At 45.1% G+C, this 18,427-nt stretch overlaps 1 protein-coding gene across 1 annotated transcript in view; it reads right to left on the bottom strand.

The window, feature by feature from the left end:
- LOC119445246 (echinoderm microtubule-associated protein-like CG42247) overlaps nucleotides 1-18,427 on the bottom strand; it is a 74,720-nt gene that overhangs the window by 16,056 nt on the left and 40,237 nt on the right. Inside the window, exons 4-5 of the mRNA XM_049664942.1 lie at nucleotides 9,763-10,162; nucleotides 1,011-1,160 (exon numbers count right to left, since the gene is read on the bottom strand). Coding sequence (XP_049520899.1) covers nucleotides 1,011-1,160; nucleotides 9,763-10,162 — 550 coding nt within the window. The remainder of the gene's footprint in view (nucleotides 1-1,010; nucleotides 1,161-9,762; nucleotides 10,163-18,427) is intronic.

Here is an 18,427-nt window from a genome sequence, read left to right as displayed (position 1 = left end):
CTAACAACGTGCATTTCAGCTGTATATATGAAGTAAAGGTACCGAAAGCAGCAAATGAACGTGTACGTGTAAGACAAGTTTGTTGGAGAAAGGTCTTGGAGACTCATCCCTGTGATTCCTAGAGCATTCTGCTAACTGTTCGATCACTCTATCTGATGGATCACGTCACGCAGTCCCTGTTACGGGCTTTCTTGGTTAGCTGTACAAGAAGTCATGATACGCTAGCCAATAACGTTGTCCTACTGGTGAGATGATCCTTGCGTAGAAGGCGGGAAAAAGAACAAGAAAAACATGAACACAATAAATTGCGCCGAATTAGCCTCCTTCGCTATTTTTAACTGATGATTCAGAGCATTAAGATCTGTGCAATGGCTATGATTATGAAGCATAGCACCGAAAGCAAATATGGTTACAGGGAATTCTTCATTAAAATATGAATGTATACATCAGAAAAAAAAGCTGATCGTATCGTAAACGCTAAGCGTGAGGCATGAGGCAATTTCAAATTCAATATCATCCAGCCAAGCCAAACACAACATGATTGCTATGCTACTTTGGTTTGATGTCGGGCGAGGAGACAACTTTCGGTGAATTGCAAAATGGACGTTTCTTTATAAAATACGACGCACGGAGAGATAATCTCAGGCAAGTGTGATGTGTAACCATGCACTATCGTTCTGTACCCTTAAATGTTTTCTGTGCGTAGAGTGTGGTTTTGCCTGCCCTTTAAGTTTAGCGCAAGGGTCACGGCATAAAACTGTATTTCCGATAAGCTGGGCTAATTCTGTATTGCAGCTATGCACCGTAATTACTCGCGATGCACAGCTAAAAGCTATCGGTACAGAGAACAAAGTACGCAGGACAAAGGCTTTATTTCTCACGAACGTGTCAGAATTAATTGTCATTTGCCCCGTCAGTTTAAAGCGCTATAGTTATCCGCAAGACATGGCTACACTTTCTGTGCTTTCGATTCTGTGCGGTGCTTTTGAGTAAGTACTCGAGGCTGGTACCAGTCGATGTCCATCGAGTGTCCCATGTAGAAGCGCTGCTGGTGCTTGGACCGGTTGAAGAGGACAGCCAGCGCCGCCACATTGTAGAGGACCTCACCTGAGCGGACCACGTGCAGGTTGCTGAATGGGCCGTTGCCTTGGTAGCCGTGGCTGCCATAGACGCGTCAAGGACCAGCACAAGCAGTTCGCGAAAGTCCGGTACTGTTTGCAGTTTTTTAGCGGGAATTACGCGGTATTCAATCACAAATGAGGCAGTGCAGGTTGACATGTGTTGAGCTTCTTTTGAAACCAGAGAAGGGCGCAGATAAAAATTAGTGTTGAAGAAAGACTAAAGAACACGAATGAAAAGATATGGCCCAAATATCTATACCTGAAAAGCGTGGACGTAGAATTAAGAAGTAGGTCAAGAAAATTGGCAACCAAGTATCGGATAATTGAAAGTGCAGATAGACAACCAGCAGTCACCAAAAAGAAAGTGAGAGAAACAGAGACAGTGCATTGGATGCATGGAAACAAAAAACACCATGGAGATTTACAAATGTGACAAGAAAGCAATCAAGAAGGAATACCTACCCGCCGTGGTTGCTCAGTGGCTATGGTGTTGGGCTGCTGAGCACGAGGTCGCGGGATCGGATCCCGGCCACGGCGGCCGCATTTCGATGGGGGCGAAATGCGAAAACACCCGTGTACTTATATTTAGGTGCACGTTAAAGAACCCCAGGTGGTCCAAATTTCCGGAGTCCCCCACTACGGCGTGCCTCATAATCAGAACTGGTTTTGGCACGTAAAACCCCATAATTTAAAAAAAAGAAGGAATACCTGTACGATAACACAAAGGAAAGTGCGTTGCTATTTGAGGCCTGAGCTGGCTGCCTGAGGACAAAAACATCCCGTAGCTAATATTCGCAACAGGATGTCTGCTGTCGCAAAAGTCTGGAAACGACTCATAATGGAATGCCAACATATTCACCCCGCAAGTCCACCTCCACGAGCGCTGGGATTCAAAGCCGCATTAGGGTTGGTAATATCGATCCCGTGTACGATCGTCGATGTCCACCTTTCATTTAATCGATTTGGCCTGTTCGATTAATCGCTTTCGGGAGTTTGACAGGAGTGGCACGGTAGTGGAACGGCGGTGCACAAGCAGTGACTGTGCGGCTGTGGTAGAGCGACTGTCGACTGTTTTTCCGAATCACGAGTGATTCCGAGCCGAACGCCTCCCCTCTAATCCCCCCCCCCCCCCACACACACACACACACACACCGCACACGCCACCCGAAGCCGGAGCCTTGAAACGCCCCCGCAATTCAAGGCATACTATAGCAACCCAGTCGTTGATCATCGTGCCACTCCTAGTCCACTAAAGACATGACACGGCACGCGCACAGATTTGAAGCATGTATTTGACATAACGATGGAGTTCATGTCGATTCCCGCAAATGTATAGCGTCCGAGCATCTATTCTTGCATTCTCCGTGGTTGTGTGGCCATTCAAAGGAGGTGTCGGTTTCACCCAAACATCCCAGCCGATTGACAATCCTTTGCTCTGTAGAAAAGAGCGTGTGGTTTAAAATCCTAAGCCAGTAATTTTCTTTTCTCCTGTGCACACTGCAATTTCTCGCATATTTCAGCTCAACTTTACCTTCCACTATTGCCATTTTTCTTATAAGTTTTCTTATTACTTGTTTAACTCTATTGTACAGCGATTCAGTAGTGCCATGTATCTTATTTAAATTTGCACCAAGTGCCATTTTATAACGTGCATTGTTTATCTTTCCAAAAGCCCCGAGTGCCAACTATATTTAGTTTTTAACAAGTTAAGAAATATTCTTTATCACACGTTTATACATTTATCACACGTTATCACACTTGTGTTTCAAACTTGGTTCCACCTCTCAAACATTAAAATAGGGTACTACAAAAGTAGATAACTGTGTTTCAACCTTTTTAAAAGTGACCAGTAAACTTTCGATTAATAAAATAATCGATGAAAAACCCTGCATCCAAAGTGATTAATCGATTAAAGGCTAGAATGATGAATGATTAATCGTTAGTCGAATAAAAAAAATTAATCGACCATCCCTATCAGCACATCATGCATTTCGGCGATAGCAACACGGTGCGTCGTTACATTGCTTGAATGCTAATCGCATTAACATGGACATGCAGTCATCATGAGATGGGTTCTGCAGGTATCTTAAAGTTCGTTTTTTTTTTTTTTTCTGCCTCAGGTGCCCCACTTCCTAGAACCGGCAGCCCAACCTCCTCACCATCATAACTAATCCTTCCTTCTGAACCCTTCCAGATACCTCCCCCTCACCTTACTCATTTGTACTTGCTTATTCTATTCGCCCATGAGGGGTAGCGAGTTAAAGCTCATATACTGGCTGCGTATACGTGCAGTACAGTACATAAACTCTGCCAAGGTAAGCAGTCGGCGCGCTTACGAAGACACTCTACCTTGCTGAAGCATTCTGGACTGAGGCGTCTCCTGTTCTCCCACTGTTCATGATTTCAAATATATATCATCCTGCGAATCGTTTGTCTTGTTTGAAATCCGCGAAATTACAGTGACGTGCGGACACCGCGGTTTAATCGCGCAATTCAAGAAGTGAGGCTTCAATATCAAGTTAAAGAGTTCAACGACCTGAAAACTGCCCAGCGCGTTATGAAAGACGCCGTAGCAGAGGGTCCCGGATTAATTTTGACCACCTGCGGTTCTTCAACGCACACGTAAATCTAAGTACAAGGGGCGTTTTAACACGATAGCGTTAAAGGCCCCGTGTCGCAGAAAATCCGCCGTCGGTCTCGGCATCGGTCTCGGCCTTGGCGCCGACTGTCACATCCGAGTTCTCAGCTAATTCAGTAATAAAAATGAGGAAAAGAATAGGAGCTAGTACTGTGCCTTGCGGTACTCCAGATAGAACAGGTGAGTGTTCGGATGAGTAGCCGTTGCAGTGAGTATACTGGGCCCTGTCTGAACGCTAATTTTATTGCGATAGCAATTATATGGATACTCCAACCGGATTTCTGCCGTTGTCGTCGCTGTCGCCGTCGCCGTGAGGTTCCGTATAGATTCCAAGGGCGACAAAATCGTCGCCGCGCTTCGTATGCGCGAGTGAAATGGCGCGGGGGACGCGCGCTACCACGGAGAACAAACGCACGGCGGAAAGCAAACGCGACCGTCGCGCTAAAGGCTGTGGGGGTATGGGAGGGAGGGAGGCGGGGCGACGCTGTGCTACGGCACCAAATGCATATCTTTCAACCGGGCGCAAGGGGAACTGGCAACGCAATCTCCCACGCGAAAGCAAGAAAGCGGGAAGGCAGCGCGGGAGGGGGGGGGGGAGCATCTTCTAATCTGCCAACAAATACGCTTGCACTGGCTGTGGTGGCGGTCGCCCGCACCGTCTCTTATCTCCACACGGCTCTGACCTTTGTATGCGCTGTGCATTCGCCGCTCAGTTTCCGTTGAAGCTGACACCGCGCGAACCTTCACCCGCTGCGGCGGTTGCGCTTGCTGCCAGCGTTTTGACAGTCATTGTCTGCGGTCATTCAGTGTGATCTATTCATGTTTGTTTGTGCGCGATGACACCACGCTTGTCAATTCAGTTAGAAAGCGAATGTGTCCAAGTTTATGCAGCCGATAAAACTACTATTCCTACTCCGAATATATCTCTGCTAATATGCTATCGCAATTGATGCTTCGCCTTTCGGGCGAAACTGCGACATTTTATTTAATCCATTTTGTGGCCAAATAAGTTATCAAGTTTCCAGAATAACTTAGTGTGCAATACCCGGTCAAAAGCTTTTGATAGATCAAGAAAGATAACGTCAGTTTGTCCGCGGTTATTAATGAAGGTTGCGATGTCATGGATTGTTTCAATTAGTTGCGTTGTCGTTTATCGGATTTTTCTAAACCCATGTTGATTTTCACATAGAAGTTTGTTGTCGTTAACGAAGTGCATAATGTGTTTAGTATGATATGTTCAAATATTTTGCAGGCAATACATTTTAAAAAAACTGGACGATAGTTAGAGGGATTTGTAGCATCTCCAGATTTATGGATCGGTATAATCTTAGCAGTTTTCCATTCACGCGGTAATTCACCAGTGTTCATAAATTTTTGATAAATAAGTGAAATGTATTTGGCCATCCACTCGGCGTATCTTTTCAGAAAAGTATTTGGAATGCCATCAGGTCCACTGCATTTTTTTTTCATCAATGTTAAGAAGCAGTGAAAAGATCCCTGGTTCCGTAATAATTATCTCGCCCATTGGTTCCCTTCTAGTCCCTTCATCAATTGTTATTGGGGGTAAAACGACATTATCAATGGTACACAGAGTTGGTACACAGAGTGGTAAACAGAGTTTAAATAGTCATTAAACATTATCGCTTTCTTTAAAGCTTCAGTGTGAGGTAGGTTGTTTTCTTTGTGAGTTCGGGAGTTAAAATATCGCCAGAATTTATGGGGAGCCGTTTTGATAAAGTTATTCAGAGTAACATTAAGGTATCTATGTTTAGCAGCTCTTATATTTGTTTTTAGAGAATGGGAGAGCTTGCGGATTAGTTCAGTTAAGTGGGATTCGTCAGACTTATTTTTAGCTTTTCTTAGCCTTGTAACCCTACGTTTCATGTGTATTATATCACGGGTTATCCACGGGTTCTTTTTATGCACTCTCTTTTTTCTTACGGGTACAAATGATGTCAACCAGTTTTGAACAATGTTCTTAAAAGATAGCCATAAGTCATCTGCTCGAACTGTATCGTTTTGGTAATCATTAAGAAAAGTCGAATAACAGTTTTCAAGAAAATCAATAGTACTGACGTCATCAGTTTCTGACCAGTCTAAAACATTCGTGAAAAGCTGATCCTTACGCTTTGGTGAGTGCAATAACGTAGAACATTTAGTTGCTTTGTGGTCCGATACGCCGTCCAATACTTCCCACGTGGCACTGTCTGAAAGGACATTGTCACTTATAAGTATCGAATCCAGAATACTGCAGGTTGTGGAAGTTACGCGAGTGGGTTGTCGAATTATCTGTCGTAAACCGAAGTTGAATGCTATCTCGAGCAGTGTTTCTGCAGAGGCTACTTCTGTGTGCCCACTGCAATTGAAATTCCAGTCTATGTCAGGAAGATTATAATCTCCAGTAAGAATGATTTGTTTTGCGTTTTTAAGATGAGTTTGCATATATTCGGTCAAAGCTTGTAACCTATCTTCCCCTGGGTCAGGTGCGCGATACAGTGTTCCAACCGCAGCAGATAAGTTCGCCTTCTTAATCTTACACCAAAGTGCTTCGGCGCCGTCGATTTGTGGTAGGGGCGTTACCTGAATGTCGTCTTTCACTAAAATTGCAACTCCGCCACCACGTGTACTTCTGTCGCTGCGTAGCACTAGATAATTAGTCCTAATTAACTAATCAACTTCTCAATTAATATACTTAGATGAAAAGTGTCAATGAGAAAATTGTAGAGCAACATGAAAAACTACCGATACAGCTTTCTGTTGCTCAATACGGGCTACATGGAAGTGTGTTTCCGAGCGGGAAAGATGCCCGCGAATACACGCAAAGTGCCTCGAGCGCCCAGTCGCGCGACAATTTTACGTGTATTCGCGGGCTTCTTTCACGCTCGGAAAAACACTTTCATGTAGCGCGTATTGAGCAACAGAAAGCTGTATCGGTAGTTTTTCGTGTTGCTCTACAATTTTCTCATTGACACTTTTCATCTAAGTATATTAATTGAGAAGTTGATTAGTTAATTAAGACTAATTATAGGCGGAATGCAAAAAATAACCTGAGTATCTCCAAGCGACGGCACACAACATTATCTTGTGCCTATTCAGCTACGTAGTATTTGCATATTTTTAGTGTTTGGCCCAAGTTAAGTGAAACACCCTGTATGCCACGCCTTGGTATATGACGTGCGGTATATGCCACACCATTCTATCACGAATGGTGCTCATACCTTGTTTTACATTCTTGACAAAGCTATTCCTCGGAATTTTGAGAATGAAATATGCCATGAAACAAAACACCCCCAGTACATGCTTTTTATGTTAAATCTTCTCAGACCAAAATATTAAAAGTGCGAAACGATGCGGAAACCTGAAAATGGTGTAATGTTTTTGTCGTGGTTGTGCACTATCTACGGGATCGGCCCACGCAAGAGGCCGCGTTTCCACCAGAAAGCTCGCCTTCGTGCATAGCGTTCGGCGATGGCGTTTCCCCATAACCATTAAGGTTGCATAAGCTGCAGTTGTCGGAAAGCATAAGAAGCAGTCATGGATCTTTGAATGCTATCGCGTTCCACTCTTTTATTTATTTATTTATTTATTTATTTATTTATTTATTTATTTATTTATTTATTTATTTATTTATTTATTTATTTATTTATTTATTTATTTATTTATTTATTTATTTATTATTATTCATATATTCTAAAGGCCCTTTCGGGCATTACATGGGGGGGGGGGGGGGGGAGTCAGTAGTAAGGTACAGTGACATAATTATGTACAGAAAGAATAACATACGCAAGTAGGCACTCAACACAGAAATAATCGCACATTTAGGAATATCTTCAACTCGTTAACAAAAAAATCATGGTTAATGGTAGATACAATGTCCCTCGGTAGTTTATTCCAATTATGTATTGCCAAAAGTAATGGTGAATGACGATACAGATTAGTGCGAGCAAAAAAAGGGTTGCACATTAAATGGCTGATCAAAACGCTGAAAAATACTATGAGCTGCATTGATGTCAGATTCGCAGAACAGTGATTTACTATGATAAAGCGCGTGAAAATGTGATAACGTTATTAGTCGGTGGTTTTGAAGCGAGGGCAATGAAAGTGATTCCTTGATATCCGTAACACTGTAGTTGCGCGAGTATTTCTTTGTAATATATCTTGTTGCTTTATTTGGTATTGCTTCGAAATGATCGATCAGATAGGTTTGATGCGGATTCCAAATAATGGATGCGTATTCTACTTTTTAACGAACAAGCGTAGTGTATGCTAATAATTTAGTAGCAGAGTTTGCAAAGTATAAGTTACGTTTAATGAATCCGAGTGTTTTGGATGCCTTACTGGTTATGGTATTAATGTGCTCCTTCCAAGATAAATCAGAGGATAAATGAACTCCGAGCTATTTAAGTGTGGATACTTTCTGAATTGTGTAGTAGCTCAATTCCGGGTTATGTGCTCTCGGTGAACGTCGTTTCCTCAGTTTTAAAAATGTTGATTTCCATTTGCCACTGGCAACACCAAAATGCGAGTTTGTCGATGTCTAACTTTAACTAGTTCTCGTCTTCGGCGTTACTAATTCGTCTGTAGAAGATACAGTCGTCTGCGAATAACCTGATAGTAAAAGATAAAGTGTTTCCTATGTCGTTAATATAGATCAGAAACAAGACTGGACCCAGGACCAAACCCTGTGGTACACCGGATTTTACATGCGAAAGTGAAGATGAGTACCCGTTCACGTAGACTGGAGCGGTATTTTGTAGCAATGCCTTTCCGGTAATAATGCTTTTTCGCGCTTATCGCGCTTTGTCAGTGGTCAGAGCGACGGTCCGCTCGCGTTATCAACGGGATCAGCCGGCCGTGAGCGGTGCGTGATAAGACTAGTATAGTATAAGTCATAAGGGATCGCTACAAAATCGCGGCCCTGATTTACTTCGGTTGGTTAAAAAATTAGCTATCCAATTTATAATCCTACTGTTTATGTTAAGATTCATTAGCTTCATTGTCAAGCGGATGTGCGGAACTTTGTCAAATGCTTTTGCAAAATCAATAAATATAGCATCTGTTTTTAGTCCACCATGAACGGCTTCGTGGAGATCAGTTACCAATTCGAATAGTTGAGTTTCACAGGAACGACCACGAAGGAAACCATGCTGATTGCTATAGAAGAAATTGTGATCTGTTAAAAATTTCATGACGGTGGATGATATGATGTGCTCTAGTAATTTACAACATATGCTTGTTAGTGAAATAGGCCTGTAGTTTGAGACTAAGGAGGGATCACCAGATTTAAAAATGGGAATCACGCGTGCACTCCTCCAGGCGTCAGACATGCATCCTGTATCAACTGACTGTTGAAAAATAGCAACCAAGATACGTGATATAGCTGGTTTTGTAAGCTTTAGCAATTTTTGCGAAGCTAAAGCGTCCTCCAATTTTTTTTCCATTCCACCCCCGTCGGAATACGGATGTCGAGGCAGAGAAACGAACCCCCGACTTCGTGCTTACCAGCAGAACAACGTGGTCATTGAGCCACTGCGGTGGGCAGAGATACTTCGACCCCACCTCATTTTTTTTTTCGTTAATGATCTATCGTGATGTTTAAAAGAGTCTTAGCCTGGGCTTGTTGGCCCTTCTGCATGGCGAAAAACAGCTCTAGAATAAGTGAACAAGAAAGACGGGGCAGCACTCGTCCTGTCTGGTCTTCTTTGGCCCGTTCTATTTCATGCTGGTTTTTTCTCCATGGAACTTCATCGGGCAAATAAATGCACATCGAGTCACGTGAGACTATTTTCATCAGTATAAAGTGACCGAGTTGCGTTTTAGCGTCCCTACATATAAGTGCAGCTTGTCAGAGCTGCTGCCACGTGCCGTATATAGTTTCCAACCGTGACGCGGACAGCAGCAGCTGCAGAAAAGTGCCACTCGCGATGATGCAACACGAGAATGCCGAGCGATAGCGAATTATGAGCACTCCACCAGGCTATCAACCTGGGACAGATAGGATACACCCAGCATATTTCGGGCCTCCTCTCCAACCTCCTGGTGGGCGTCTTGTGGCTGGACGTGGACGACGTCTCGGTGGACATGGGGGAGGACCAGTTGGTCGACGTAGTGGCCGTGCTGCCGCTGGCTGCTTGCGAGCCCAGCTCGGCCTGCTCCATGTGCACGGGACTGCCTTGTTGGCCGTTAGGGCTGTCGCCGCCTCGCGGACCCGTGGCTCGCTCGGTGTCGTTCACCGCCATGGCGGTGTCGTCAGCCACCATCGCTGAGTCCTCGGCAGCCGCCGCTTCTTCCCATCCCTCCCCATTCACTTCCTCTTGGCTGGCGCCTTCCTCGATGTCTCCGTGAAGCTCGGGAAACGGCGTGTCCGCGCGCCCTTCTCCCCCGTCCGGAAGTGATCTGTCGCCTGCAAAAAAAAAAAAAAAAAACTGTCTTGTCCGCTAGCACTTGGAAAACAAGCTTTTCTCAAGGGTGGTGCCACCTTCGAAATCCCGGGTTGTCGACAAAACCTCTTTTTGACAGACACGTGCATGTATGTCTGTAGTACAATGACAAATGCGCATTTACAACCTTTCTTTTTTTATTTTCCTGCTTGCGCAAACGCCCCCCAAACAGTGCGCTTAGCCGGCGCAGGCTCATATATACTATGCTACAACAACTACACGGGATTGCGGGACGCGCCGTACACTGACCGCTTCATCCATTGTCGTTTCCGTTTTTCAGAATGCGGAATACCCAGATTTTGCGAATTGGGCTTTCGCCTTGTAGTAGGTCAAACTGAAAGCTGGACGTTGAGTTGGTATATATTCGTAATTATGATCAACACGCCAGAAGGCGAGTGTAGCAAAAGACGAACGGTGGCACCATAGTTCGCCCTTATTTTTTACAAACGTGCTGTAGATAATCGTATAATCAGTTTTCAGTTCGTTCACGTGAGACCACTGTCTCCAGTACGAGGACTAAAAGCTGATAGAGCTAGACTGGACCCCCATGCCCGCGCAGTTTCTCAGCCGCATGCAACAAAAAATACACGTACAAGAGCACGACTTGACCGAAACAACAACACACAAAAAAGCCTTTATGAATATTAACAATCGGATGACTTGATGTGGAATATTTCAGAATGCGAATATTTCGATCAAAGGAGTCACCAGAGGTGCTTGCTTCATGAATAAATATATTATTTCGACCTACATAGTGTACATCAATATAATGTAGCATAAGCGACTCTTTTAGTGGCAGCCGTTTAGAAATGTGTTTACGACTTATCCAATGCACGGCTTATGGAGGCCACACCATGCGAATATTACGCAGTATAGTCGTCGCTAAAGTGGTTATCAATGTATGGTTGACGCTCTCAGTACTGGCCACCTAGAACAAATTGCAGACGTGAATGCATGCAGCGTCCCTGGGAATGACTTGCAGTGCAAAATATAAGTCATTAATGTGTTTCATATATCGCCGCCGCTTTATTCACGCAGCAAAATTCTATGACGAAGCGAATCAAACTGACAGTTAGATGTCCCACTTTATAGTGGCTCTTTAAAAAATGCAGCCAATCCCACGAAGTGAAATCTGTTGAAACAGCGGAGCTTTGGTCGTTATGTTTCTGCGATTGTCGCATATGTTTCTTTTTTTTCGCTGTGGTAGTCTTCGTTTTAGACCGAAGTAACGACCATATCTCCGCTGTTTCGACAGATCGCGTCCCATCCCCCGCAACGCGCTAGGAACGCCGTCGCCCGTGGAACCCGACGCGTCCTATCCCCCGAGAGTTGCGCCGTTCGGGCCAGCCACGCGGCCACGAATGCACAGCTTTGCGGTGGTTGCCTCCTCCCCCATGCGCACCCTCTCATTGGTCGCTTCCTCCCCCCGCGCGCCTCTCCTCCTCCGCTGGTCACGTAACCTGCCCTCCTTCGGCGTGACTCCTGGTCCTCTCCTGGTCATGTGACCACTCCGGCTCTGCTCCTGCGTGACGGAGGCCGTCATCGACGGCGCACGCTCGACTAAGAACAGCTCCGCTGTTAAAACACATAATGAGGTTAGCGATAGGGTGGCTATTTTTCATGTGACACATTATCCGCGCCAGCGGATATCCTAAATAGTGTGATAATGCTAATCGCTTTGCTCGGTTTACTGCCACCTGTGTGTTGCTATTTGTTGTTTTTGTTTAAATGAAGAAAAATGTGCAGGCAGATCTCTTAATGGTTTAGAACCTCGCAGGTTCCTTGTGGAGTGATGCGGAACTGCAGTACGGACACATTCGCAAACAGCTTTAGCTTTGCGTTACACCTGATACGCTACCGCGATACGCTACCGAAAGACACGTTCCGGGCTGTTCACTGAAATAAATTATTGAGTGTTGTGTGAGGAAGGAAGGAAGGAAGGAAGCAAGAGAAAGGCAGAAGGCAGGAAGGTTAACCAGAATAACGTCCGGTTGGCTACCCTACACCGGGGAAATAGGAAAAGGGAACACAAAGACGACAGGGAGAGAGAGGAGGGAAGGAAAGAAGATAAATTAGCGGTTAGTTCGCTGACGCGTGTGTTATTGCACTTATAGTCACAGACGTGTTGTGTGAAGTGGATTGGTATTTAAAGGGGGCTGATTCTCGTCAGGCATCCGGGCCTATAGTCAGCCTCCTGAGCAAAATCCTGCAATAACTTTTTAATGGTGTCTGAATAAATATGAAATATGAAAAAAACGCCCTGTGAACCCGGGCGTCTTACACAGCGGACTACAACGGCGGTGAACCACGGCGGTATACCATCGCGGTACTAATGCGGTGGTACCGTGATTGCGTGAATAACCTGGCCATGCCCAAATCACTCGCTTCGATCCGAATTCACTTGCGTTCCGTCGGGACAGCAAGAAATAAATGGTAAAAGCAGCCATCTCATCTCACACTAATGACAAGATATTAGCTATGTTTTACAGTTAATTATTATTAAGATCAGTTGTTTAACAATGCTAAGCCTAGAAACGGCATGGAGCCAGGAAAGTGTTTTGATTTCCACGTTGCAGATGGCGCCGTAACATTAGCGTTAGTGATACGACGGCGATGCGGAACGCTCTAAACGGCTGATTTTTCAGTGCATCATATTAATTTAACTCTATGTGCTCTAGCAGGGCATACCGCGCTGAAGCGTATAATGTAGAATGATCTTATGGCATTGATTATTGCGAGAAATTCGGCTAGGCAATGTTCGTTTATGTTGTAATACGCCTAATACAACTGATTACCACGGAAGGACACACCAAACAAGGACAGCAGTGACAAAGGCGACAAGCAAGTCGTCCATTTCTGGTGTCCATGTTTGTCAGCTGCACTTATCAGCGTATTGCAAGATGACTCTCTCCGCATGGCGGTTCCACAGAAAGGTGGCGCACGCGAAGAGGGCCTAACGAGTCACGTGTCACGCAACACTAAACCACTCTTCTGACCCGAACAGTGACTTTTTCATTCCGTATGGTCTCGATTGGAGTGATCGTGCACACTTTCATCGCGTTCGACTCACTGCCCGCGAACACTAATCACTTCTTATTTGAAGTTTAGCAATGTATAATTCTCCAGTGTGTCACACACGCAGTGTTCGCGAGAGGCATAAGCTCTACGTGCAAGCGTTCTATAACAGCAAGAAACGACATGAAGTGCTCGTCATAACTCCGTGCTTTTAACTTCGAGTTGTTCTCAAATCTTGAGGGACCGCTGCTTCTGCTATGCTCGCGATAAAGAAAGGCACTTGTTTTTCGTTTATTTTAAGCATGAAATGCTTTTAGCTCCCGTTGTCGGCGACCTTCAAGTGACCTTGAGCCAAAAGCCAGAGCCGTTATCCGGGCACTGAAACGAGAACATCCGGGTAACCAGCCAGCCCTTCAGACAATGCGGTCTCTGGCCCCCAACCCATTGTACAGGACCGCATTACATACGCTAGTTACTTCCCAAACAAGTTAAAAAAAAATAGTGATTCCGATTTCTTCCTAATGTTTGTTCACAATATCACTCAAGCTGCAACTTCTAGTACGCTGAACATTTATTTGCCATTTTCAATAGCGACGTTCAAAAGGCAGATACAGGGCACCATATACACTTGATCACCATCTTTTGGCACTGAGGCAGGGTTACCTGTGCTCTTTCAACGCCAGCGGTGTGGGAGTTATCCGCACATTTGTAGCCTACCACTTCGACGCGACAGGAAGAAAAACTAGCGACAGACGCTGAGCGCGTTGCACTGTTGGAAGAAAAAAAGCGGTTGAAGGCGGCGTCGCCACAGCCAGCAAAAGACGTCATAGGGTAGCCATTTCATGCTTACATCTACTCTCGGTTACGGGAGAGCCAGCAATTGATTTTTTTTTTTATGTGACACCCACCTAAGACAAATTGAAGTGTTTTACTGCACCGACCGAGATTTTGGGTGGCGTTCACACTACGTTATCTGTATAAGTTAGGCCGCGAAAATGACCCCAACTGTCAGGAATGTGATACTCCTGAGACGAGCTCACACACCTTCTGTGACTGTCCTGTTTACCGCACAGAACGTCAGACACTTAACGCCGCATGGTCTCGTTTGGACGACAGAGCCCTTTCGAAGCGGAAGATACTAGGGCCATGAAACAGCGCTCTATGTTCGCTGCGAGCTACACGAGCGCTCTTTACATTTTTGACGGAGAGTGGCCTCACCTCCAGGCTCTAGAACTGGACATATTGAACAATCTCTCACTATCAGAGCTAAATAAACGTCGCAGTTTCGCCCGAAAGGCGAAGCATGAATTGCGATAGCAAATTAGCAGAGAGCTATTCGGAGTAGGGATAGTAGTTTTATCGGCTGCATAAACTTGGACACATTCGCTTACTAACTTAATTAACAAGCGAGGTGTCAGCGCGTACAAGCAAACATGAATAGATCACACTGAATGACCGCAGACAACGACTGTCAAAACGCTGGCAGCAAGCGCAGCCGCCAGCAGAGACGGTGCGGGCGACCGCCACTGCCGAGCAAAGTGCTGAGGAGTTGTGCAAAGGAGAAGCTGCCACCCACCCCTCCTTTCCGCGCTGCCTTCCCACTTTCTTGCTTTCGCGTGGGAGATTGAGTGGCAAGTTCCCCTTACGCCCGGTTGCAAGATACGCCTTTGGTGCCGGAGCACAGCGTCGCCCCGCCTCCCTCCCTCCCATACCCCCACGGCCTTTTGCGCGACGGTCGCGTTTGCTTTCTGCCGTGCGTTCGCTCTCCGTGATAGCGCGCGGGGAGTTCGCCCTCCGTGATAGCGCGCGTCCCCCGCGCGCTTTCGCTCGCGCATACAGCGCGCGGCGACGATATTATCGCCCTTGGAATCTATACGGAACCTCACGGCGACGGCGACGACGACGGCAGAAATCCGGTTGAAGTGTCCATATAATTGCTATCGCAATAAAAGTTCTAGGGCAGGGTTCCTACAAAACCTCCGCGCACAAGACTTTGTACGCGCTAAGGTTCCTGCGGTCTACGGGCCTTCATCATAGACATTAGAGAGTGTCAGATTAGGGGACTCAAGCGGCTTGCGTACACAAGAACTAGAGGCCACGGTACTGCGCATGCGCAGACCGCTGCGTCGCCTAATCTAAAAGTCTATATTAAGAGCGCCGCCCGCTACCGCTCCATTAGGCCCAAGAACGACCTACTGCGAGCACCGCTTGCGTGACGTCAGGGCAAGGACTGTCGTCTGCTCGTACAGTTCAGGCGGTGTCCGGACGCCTCCCGCAGCGTTTCCGAATTTGTTCGCTCTCGTTCCCTATGCTAGTACACTTATGACGGTCCTGTGAAATATATTCTTATGATGTCATCGTTCATCAAAATTTATTCATAGAGCTTATTTCCTAGACAATAATATATTCCTCAATGGCAACTGACAGTGCTGATCGACAGAGCTCAATTTAGCGCGGTGCGGGTTTTTCATGCGCGGTTCTACACTCTAAACGGTAGCTCAGGTGGATAATTAAACCATAAATGCGGAAACGTAAGACAGGAGAATACAGTTCAGTGAATTTACTTGCAGTGGTTTAACAAGCGTGTAGCAAACACTGGCTATATATGACTTCGACAACATTTACCTCGATTTTAGCCCGCTAGAATTTGTTTGCTCACGACGAGTAGTTCATGGTAAAATATCAAACTTTCGCATACCTTCAAAGAAACGTTCAGCAGTAGTACGAAGACTTAACGAACACAGCAGTCTAGATTCTGCCAGCGCCGCCTGCTTTTTGAACTGCTTCTCCAAATCATGCCGTTCTTCAACGGTTAATTTTAAGCGGCAGTAATTTGAAATAAAGCTAGTTCAGCCCCCATGTATACTTAGTTAGTTTGTATACTTAAGAAGAAGCTTTAGTTCGGGGCCAACTCCGATGCCGCCTATTCAAATACATGTAAAACGCAGAAACGCTTTTATAAGCTAACCTCTGGACCAATCTTAGCGAAATTTCTTGCAATTGAGATGGGAAGTTAAATTCTATTTTCAATTCTATTATTATAAAGAGTCTTTAATGCGATCCGCAATTTTAGGGCACTTCCCAGACATGGAACGTCCGTCCATCCGTCCGTTCGTCTATCTGTCTGTCTGTCATAGCGGTGCAACTGGCAGCTCGAGGCACTTTGCGTGTATTCGCGTGCTTCTTTCACGCTCGGAAAAAAAAATTTAGAGGACGCTTAAGCTTCGCTTTTAAGAGTGGAACGCGATAGCATTCAAAGATCCCTGACTGCTACTCATGGTTCCCGACGACTGCAGCTTATGCAACCGTAATGGTTAGTGGCAAACACTGGCGGCGAACACTATGCACGTAGGCAAGCTTTCTGGTGGAAACGCGACCTCTTGCGTGGACCGATCCCGTAGATAGTGCACAACCACGCCAAATAAATTACATCATTTTCAGGTTTCTGTATTTGCTACGCACTTTCAATATTTCAGTCTGAGAAGATTTAACATAAAACGCATTCGCTGTGGGTGTTTTGTTTCATCACATTTGTTTGTAGATTGTCGTTCTCAAAATCCCGAGGAATAGCTTTGCCAAGGATGCAAGACAAGGTATGAGCAACATTAATGATAGAATGGTGTGGCATACCTAAACGTGGTTGGGGATGAATTTCTTGGCCGCGGGCGCCAATGCCGACGCCGACGCCGGATTTTCTGCGACACGGGGCTCTGAACGCTGTCACGTTAAAACACTTTCAAGTAGCACGCATTGAGCAACAGAAAGCTCTATTAGGAGTTTTAACCGAAGCTTTATAGGCTCAGAAGTGTCGGCGGTGGTGGTGGTGGTGGCGGCGGCGGTGTCACGCTGAAAAGTGGGCTGATACTGGTGATAGTGAAGAAAAGGTCCAAGCTCAATGGCACATACCAGGGACAAAAATGAAAGAGAGAGAGAGAGAGAGAGAGTGAGAAATAGAGAGAGAAAGAAATAAGGAGAGAGGGAAAGAAAGTTAGCTAGAGAGAAAGAGAGAGGGAGAAAAGGAAAGAAATAGAGAGAGAGAGATGGAAAGATAGAGAGAGAGAAAGAGAAAGAAAGTTACCACAAAAGTCAGAGAGAAAGAAAGAAAGAGAAGGAGAGAGAGGAAGAGAGAGGGAAATAAATAAAGAGAGAAATAGAGAGAAAGAAAGATAGAGAGAGAGAAAGAAATAAATAAAGAGAGAGAAAGATAGATAGAAAGAGAAAGAAAGAAAATCACCACGAACGTCAGATACACACACGACAAGTTTCGCTTACCCCCATTTTCTCGACAATGGAAGGGCATGGTGATTTTTTTCATGTTGCTCTACAATTTTCTCATTTACACTTTTCATGTAATTAACATATTTGAGAAGTTGGCTAATTAATTAAGCCTAATTATGTAGTTAGGAGGAATGCAAGAAATAATTTGTGTATCTCCACGTGACGGCAAACCTTAGTTCTGTCCAGGTACGTGGCATTTGCATATTTTTAAATCTTGGTGCATGATAGTTGGGACACCGTGTATATAGAACATACATATCATCTGTATATATTCAATATACATTATTGTATTTAAAAGCGTATATAGAAAGCAGCTAAACCACGTAAAAATAAATAACCGTTCTGCCATTTACGCGTATATACGAGGCGTGCCTGAAAAGTTCGTAGCCCACCCGTAAAATCTTTTTCGCGTGGTATTTTTTTTTTTGCAATGCAATATGTTGTTTAGTTATTTGATTGGTCTCATGAGCAATCCGGATTTATTTTGATTTTGTTTTCGAGTGCAGCGGTTTAAAGCAAGGTCGCGAAGCTGAAATATGAAAAGAGAGAAATTCGCAAAGCTGGCAGTCATTAAATATATTGAAAAAAGGACTGACACCACAAGAAATTCACAAGGACATGCTGTACACATTAGGGAACAATGCTCCTTCTTACGCTATGGTGAAAAAGTGGGTTGCCGATTTCAAGCGAGGCCAGACATCAATTGAAGATGCTGCGCGCAGTGGTCGTCCCTCAACAGCATTCACAGATGAAAATGCCCAAAAAGTGCAAGATATTGTAATGGCTGATCAACGTGTCACACAGCGGCACATTGCAGAATGTGTGGGCATATCAGTGGAGAGGTTTGGCCATATCCTAACACAGCTCCTGAACATGCACAACGTTTCGGCCCGATTGGTGACCAAACGTTTGACATTAGACCACAACTGTCTGAG

The sequence above is a fragment of the Dermacentor silvarum genome, chromosome 3 (genome assembly GCF_013339745.2).
Source record: "Dermacentor silvarum isolate Dsil-2018 chromosome 3, BIME_Dsil_1.4, whole genome shotgun sequence".
Lineage (NCBI taxonomy): Eukaryota > Metazoa > Arthropoda > Arachnida > Ixodida > Ixodidae > Dermacentor > Dermacentor silvarum.
Note: the sequence above shows the minus strand (reverse complement) of the source record. Positions and strands in the feature narration are given on the sequence as shown.